At 43.3% G+C, this 7,340-nt stretch overlaps 1 protein-coding gene across 1 annotated transcript; it reads left to right on the top strand.

The window, feature by feature from the left end:
• Nucleotides 1-1,506: 1,506 nt before the first annotated feature.
• Nucleotides 1,507-3,317, top strand: LOC119298075 (very-long-chain aldehyde decarbonylase GL1-10-like). Its single transcript, XM_037575605.1, has 6 exons — nucleotides 1,507-1,901; nucleotides 2,006-2,328; nucleotides 2,429-2,576; nucleotides 2,672-2,704; nucleotides 2,815-2,879; nucleotides 3,065-3,317. The coding sequence occupies exons 1-5, from the start codon at nucleotides 1,569-1,571 to the stop codon at nucleotides 2,848-2,850; spliced, it is 873 nt and encodes a 290-aa protein (XP_037431502.1). The 5' UTR covers nucleotides 1,507-1,568; the 3' UTR covers nucleotides 2,851-2,879; nucleotides 3,065-3,317.
• The last annotated feature ends 4,023 nt before the right edge of the window (nucleotides 3,318-7,340 follow it).

The raw sequence follows: 7,340 nt of genomic DNA, 5'->3' as shown, positions 1-7,340 counted from the left end.
CTTTCAATGCATTGTTGCTTATATGAGGTGCTAAGTGCATTAAAAACCTTAGCAATCGTGCTAGGTGCTTAGCTTTTGTAGCTAAGCTTCTCTCATTGAACTCTTTAAGAATTAAACTCCATCATCTATTGGTTGAAAGTCATTTTGCATTGATCCACGCACTTAGCACCGTTTCCTCTTGGGATTACCATAATGTTCTCTCTCCTCTTCAATTGCTTTGCCGCATCACTTTCTTGCCTATGTGACATCCTTAGCACCTGTACACCGTGGAGCACTGGGAAGGGCCTAAGTCAAACTTCAAATTTTTTTTAAAAACACCAATCGGTTTCCGTCTTTGCATCTTGACCGTTGGATCATAATCCAATGGCCCATACTCCATCTTCCTCCTCCAACAGTCAATGTTCTTCTTCCTCCTCCATGTAACACCATCTGGACCAACTGCTCCCCCTCCCCTCGCGCCTCGCCACCATCCCCTAGCCTTCCCCGTAAACCTCTTTTGGTATCAATTCTGGCGAGGCCGCACCCTCCTACGTACTCGAACAAGTCAACCCTCAGATTGGCCTCCATCCACGATGCCACCACATCGGCGATTGATCCGGATCATTCCTGGTCGAGGTCTCATTGGTGTCCCCGTGAAGATGTCGTCTTTGGCCTCACGGCTTCGCACTAATTCAATTGATGCGAAAGAAATTTTCAGGCAAGTGAGGATTAGCAAAATTGATGTCTATAGCATCAAATAGATGTTGGTGTATTTTTCATTGAGTCGATCGAACTTAAAAATATAGTATGTCCTAGGAGGATTTTTTTAGAAAAGAAGGTCATCCCTCGGCCTCTGCATCCGAAAGATGCATGCGGCCATATTATTAAGCAAGTGCAACAAAAAACAAAGTCTGTAATATGAAGTACAGCTCATAAACGGAGCACAAAGTCCTTGCCATAGCTATACATCCTTGCCTAGCTAGTTAATAGGCATTAATGTAAACAGAGAATCCAAAGTTCCAAACACACAAGCAAGTCTTCCAACCGGAGATATGACTGAATCTGGAGTTTCTACAGACCTTTATTGTTGTTCTCATTTCATGGCCGCCGACATCTCCTGGCAGGCATCGATGACTTTTCGGCTCATGCTTCTACAAGCTACTGGATTTTATAAAGTTTGCCATCCCAAGGCAGAGGCCCAGAGGTTTGCATGAGGAAAAAGACTTCGGCACCCTCAAAGCTCTGAGTGTAAAAAAAAAAATCGGCAGGGGTGTGTTTGTAAGGTCCCGTTAAGCTTAATATATGGCCTAGGCCTTTTCGCCAAAAGAAATATTATGTAGTAAAGTTAAACGATTTACCATGCCCGTGAAAATATGAATCAGCACGATGCAGCCAGCACACGCTCCCTTGATTCGCAAAAAAAAGGCAGCACCCACCCCCCTCGTAGTGCTGGCCCACAAGTCAGATAGACAAACAGCCTCTTCAAAAACCCATCGGTCGACCGTTCCAGTCGCGCACAGAGCAGTAGCTAGCTGCACGTCCGCGACTGCGAAGAAACAAACAGCCTAGCTGCACATCCGCGACCGGCGATGCTCCCTTACGCAACGGCGTCCGACGCGGAGGCGGCGCTGAGGCGCGCCATGACGCGCGCCGAGGCAGCGTGGTTCCGGTACACGGCGGCGAAGGCGGACTACTACCTTTACTACCACACTGTCGCCGTCCTCCTTGCCGTCTACACCCTGCTGCCGCTCATGCTCGCGCTTCTCGAGCTCGGCGCGCCGGCCGTCGCCCTGCGGTACAAGCTGCAGCCCCGGGGCGCGCGGCTGTCGCCGGCCGGCTTCCTCCGCTGCTACACGGACACCGCGCGCTTCTTGCTCCCCCTCGCCGCCCCTGTCCAGCTGCTGTCCTATCCTGCGGTCAAGGTTTGTACACACTATCATTTTGTGGAGCTCCTGGTACAGTGCTGTCTACTGTCACTTTGACTCTGCGAGTTAGACGTTGATTGGTGTGCGCCTCATGTCATCAGATGTTGGGGATCCGGATGGGGCTGCCGCTGCCGTCGGCGGGGGAGATGGCGGCGCAGCTGCTCATGTACCTGCTTGTGGAGGACTATCTCAGCTACTGGGTCCACCGGCTGATGCACACCAAGTGGTGCTACGACAACATCCACCACGTCCACCATGAGTACACTGCACCCAACGGCTTCGTCGCGCCATACATGCACTGGACCGAGGTGCTCATCCTCACCGTCCCCACCGTCGTCGGCCCGGTGATCGCGCCTTGCCACATGATCACCTTCGGCATCTGGTTTGTGATAGTGGCTATTTCGGCCATCGAGACCCACTGCGGGTAATATATACTCTTTTCATGCTGGAAGAGAAGCACTTTTCAGTAAGAGAATATGTTCTCTATGGAGTATATATAAATGGATTCTTATTTACAAATTCAGGTACAACTTCCCGTTCAACCCGACAAAGCTTATCCCGTTCTGGGGAGGAGCAGAGTTCCACGACTACCACCACTACTTGGGAGGGAACTGCCAGAGCAACTTTGCAACTGTGTTCACGTATTGCGATTATCTGTACGGGACAAATAACGTATGCTTCTTGTTACCTGCACAAACTTCTCAATTTGCAATCAGTTAAGCTCTCTTTTGCAGAAAATTAAACACTACTATTTGTTTTGGCTGTAGGCCTTCAGACGCCACAAGGCAGGCCAAGCAAAGGTATACTTGTTGTTCCCCACATGACGCCATTACATTTTTTAAATTAAAAAACTGACAGTTTAGCGTGGATGTATATACCTTATTTTTCACTTAATTTATTCAATGGATAGCTGAAGATGGTGTCGGAAAAGAATGTCGAGAAATGAAGGAGAAAATTGAGTGAAAGAAGACTAAGGTGGTGTTTGTTTCTCTAGTCCTAGGACTTTTTCTAGTCTCTGGGACTTTTTGAAAAAGACTCTCAAGGAGGTGCTTCTAAGGACTTTTAGCAAAAAGTCCCCAAAAAGTCCCACCCTGTTTAGTTTGCTAGGACTTTTTCTAGTCCCTACACCAAAAAGTCCCTGGAAACAAACACCCCCTAAGCATTACATACCTTCAGATGATATGCTCCGTAGGATCATTCTGATCGATCCTGGCTCGTGATACTGTGCCCTGCTCGTGATATGTATGATATTCATATACAGTGCGTCAGCAATTAGAACACGGGCATATCTATGTTATCTTCCAACATTGATCATTTACTTACTGTTTAGCTTGTGTACTTCCCGGTTGTCATGACGGACAGTTAAAATGATTTGGTTAAGCTTATCGTAATAATATATTAATACCACTGGCTTCTTTGTATGGCGGTACAATGTGGTTGTATGAGATTTTGGTCTAGGAACAGTAAAACGGGTAAACAATAATTATGTGGCACGCTTTATAGTATTGGAATTTGTTTGTCATTCATTATTATTTACATATTGGGAATAATTGCACTTTATTATTTCACAAAAAATGTACTTTATTGGTATTTATCATAATATTTTCTTAGTACTGAAAAAAAACCACAAAAAAAGAAAGAATATCATACGATGTGATGAACTATTCTTTTTGACCCCCAACTGTGGAATTTCTTCGCACAGAATTTTTATAAATTTAATATAAAAAATTATGTACAGGGAAAAAAAGAAAAGCTAGATATATTTACAGTTTAATAAATCCATTTTGGTTGCATGTATTATACTATACCACCTCCATTCCTTTTACGTACGTTCCTATAGGAAGATGACTTGGATTTTGGGGAAATATGTTTGACAACAACTATTTCTAACTTCGCATTTGTGAAATAAAACAGTTATGGTACGGTAGAAGGTTTTCCACATAAATCTACTATAACAATTTTGTGACTGGAATAATTCTAGAACAATACCTCACTAGTACAGAATATTGCTTTGGAGGTGGTTCTCGCCTTCGCGGATATTGCCAATCGGCAGATTTGCCTTCCATTTGTAGGCAAATGTCACTAATACCTCATACTATCGGATGTAGTTTTAAAACTCCCTCCAATGCTTCCTACCGCGGGTGGTTTCGGTGTAAGAACCACTTCTAGTAATTTTAAACTGAACGAAAACAGGGAATATGTGTGTCATGATAACAAATTAAACATAAACAGTTCTTTTTTCTATTAAAAAATCTGAAGATTGTGCGTCAACTTGATCTTTACAACGAAAGATGGAGGGCAAAATCGTGTATAATTTGCTCATCAGTACTTGCATGCGAATGGTGCACATCTGCAAACTTCTGTGTAATGTTTAAAATAGATGTGTGCGACATTACTTTATGCACATGCCATTGGAGTTCCATTGACTTTATGAGTGCAGGTCATTTCATATCATCAACCAACTCGTATTTACTCCTCTTGCGCTGCTCTCGATTCATATTTGTGTCCATAATATGCATCCTCATCATGTGCATTCAGTCGCGCCTTCTTCCCTGATTCCCCTTTTGCGAGAGCAATGGTAAATAGATTCAGCAAGGAGACATACACGGGCGTCATCTATAAGGAATACAATGTATAGACTGTAAGTTTCATATAGTACGCGAAGTGATAAGGCAATAGCTACTACACATATCCTTGATCTCTCCCATATATATCTTGTTAGATAGATTTACATGTGTTGTTGAACCTTTGAGTAAGCGTTGGTGCTCGTGCATGCATGATACACTCAAACGACATCGTTTTTTCACCGTAAGTAATCTTGGAATGGGCGGTATGAGGAAAAGAGGCATGACTTCCATCCTTGCATCCATTTACTATATTGGAGCACTTAGTGACATGGAGCCATAAATCATTAGCAATATTGCAAGGTATGGTGTCTATCAGCCCATCAGTGATAGTGTCAAGGATACCAACGTATTAAACAAGGATGTTTCGATAGTACAAGATGAACCAAAGTGTAACCTTGTCTAGAACGTCCAAAGTTTGATGATTGACCAAAAAACACAACAATGGTCAACAGTGATCAAGGATAATATGTTGCCTTATACTATCATTTAGTTGTGTCTCCTTGAAATTCACTATATGAAACCAATTTTTTGGTTAAAATTGATACTGCTTAGTGATTCTTCACAAATAAGTTCATGGTAATCTCCCCGCGAGTAAGACTAACACAAAATTGGGGTAGAGTGTTTTTGTACATAATGTAGGATTTTACATGGTTATGTATTGTGACTTGCACCTATGCATTAATTTTTTGTATAGATGTAGAGTAGCGATGAGATTACATAGTTTAAGAGGACACGACAGGTTCCGAATTGAAATTTTGAGCCCACAGATGTGAACAGTTAAACTTTATACCAAAGAGCAATCAGTGTACTCCTTTCAAAGATCACTTCCACCTCCCTAGGTTCCGACAAGTGGCGTCCTGCATGTACCCCTGTCGCAACCTCGGAGTTTTCTCTTTTTTCATAGATCTATTTATTCAAAACGTTTGATCTCTTAAACCGTGCGTCAAGATCTCAAACCATTTTCACTGTTGGATTACTCGCGTCAAAATCTTCAAAGCTAGATACCATGTTGATAGGTTTTGATAAACTTCCTTTTCACGAAAAACCGGACAAAAAACGTGCCTCTCGAGGAAGGAAAAAATAGAACGGGCGTTGTTTTCGGAAAGGCACGGTCGTGGCTCTCACGGAAGCAAAATTGTGCATTTTTTTCATTTTCGAGAGGCACGGCCGTGCCTCTCGCGAAAGCAAAATCGTGCCCTCACGGAAGAAAAAAGAAAGAGAAAACATTTTTTTGTTTCCGAGAGACACAGTCGTGCCTCTCGTGGAAATAAAACCGTACCTCTCGTGGAAGCAAAACCGTGTCTCCCACGGATGACAAAAAAAAGATTTTTTTTTCATTCCTGTGAGTCAGGCCGTGCCTCTCACGGAAGGAAAACCGTGCCTCTCGCAGAAGGAAAAAAATCATGTTTTTTTGTTTTCAAGAGGCATGGCCGTGCCTCTCGCGAAAGCAAATCGTGCTTCTCTCAGAAAGTCGGAAGTAAGACCGTGTTTCTCGTGGAAGCAAAAAAAATGTGTTTTTTCGCGCAAAATTAAAAAAATTGTCCAAAAGCAAAGAAAGACCGGTGAAAAACCAAAAAGCAAAAAAACCGAAAAAAGCCAAAAAGCCCATAGTTATGTATATTGTTTACCATAAGTTTTTGGAATGAAAATTGGGAGCAATGCTCCTTAGGTTGAAAAAAAGTTTATGTGTATTATTATTGCTAGATCATATTGGGAAAGTATAGTAATAAATTTGCTCTTAATTGATCTAAGACCGGTAGTTCATTTTCCAATACGCACCAGAGCAACATGGAAACACGCAAGCGTCCCAGAGTAATTTATAACTCCCCATGTGACCATCTTGTAAGAACTCTGCTTCACCCTCATTGCCCACCCACTTATGTTTATTTTCCTTTATTTATCTACCTCTACTCAATTCGTACAGGGCAGTTTACTATAGCTTGCTCTACTGAAGTATGGATGAACTGCAATGTACGTAGTCACTTATAGAGATCTCTCACTTATAACTCCTGCCCAGCTAGGCTAGCTATATATACCACGGGATAGTCCATAACATACATCGATTGTTGCTAGTGAAATTTGTGTCCTCCTTTGGTCCTTTGGTTGGTCATTCGGTCTGATCCAGCTGCAACCGTATTGCTCTTGTAGTGTCTTACTATTTTACACCGTTCAAATCCAAACAGCTAGCTAGCATGTAATGGCACGGCAAAGAATGCTATGCACGCATGGACTTCCTTGAAATGAGCGGCATCAGGAAGCGCTTGGCATGTGGTGCTTGGCCGTTGTCTATGTGTTCATGGGGTCCGCGTACTCTGATATACACCCTTGTGCAAGAATGGCATGAAAATCTCGTAGAAGTGTGTGCCGCCCTTACTGTCGCGCTCGATCTCCCCACAAGTACCACCCCAACTGCCTTACGGGGACACCGCCGTGATCCACCTGCATGCCCAAGCACCTTCGGTGCCCGGTCCACCGCCATCACGTCCAACGCAGATGGCAGCTGCAGCAAGGGAGATAACGAGGTCCCGGCAGATAAGAACAAGTATAATACTCCTCTGCTCGCCACGTGGCCATGGATCGATGCGCATCTTCACTTCCTCACTTCTTCCGAAACAACCAATCCTTATCTTCTCCAGAGAATTCACACTCCCTTAAAATCATGTTCTTTATTTGACACTGAAAAAAAAATTCTTCCCTATATGACCTATAGTCTTAATTTCTTTCCCTATATGACACTCTAGTTCATTTTATACACGTGAAAAGACCTTTTTGCCCCTGTACATAATGTGACCAGAAATATGTAGCATTG

This window comes from Triticum dicoccoides, chromosome 5A (genome assembly GCF_002162155.2).
Source record: "Triticum dicoccoides isolate Atlit2015 ecotype Zavitan chromosome 5A, WEW_v2.0, whole genome shotgun sequence".
In the NCBI taxonomy this organism is placed as follows: domain Eukaryota; kingdom Viridiplantae; phylum Streptophyta; class Magnoliopsida; order Poales; family Poaceae; genus Triticum; species Triticum dicoccoides.
Note: the sequence above shows the minus strand (reverse complement) of the source record. Positions and strands in the feature narration are given on the sequence as shown.

What these genes read in the sequence shown, in the direction of transcription:
- LOC119298075 (XM_037575605.1), top strand. Translation starts at nt 1,569, where the DNA reads ATGCTCCCTTACGCAACGGCGTCCGACGCGGAGGCGGCGCTGAGGCGC. An exon ending in TGTCCTATCCTGCGGTCAAG is followed by an intron (nt 1,902 to 2,005) that starts GTTTGTACACAC and finishes TCATGTCATCAG; the next exon opens with ATGTTGGGGATCCGGATGGG. An exon ending in GCCATCGAGACCCACTGCGG is followed by an intron (nt 2,329 to 2,428) that starts GTAATATATACT and finishes TTACAAATTCAG; the next exon opens with GTACAACTTCCCGTTCAACC.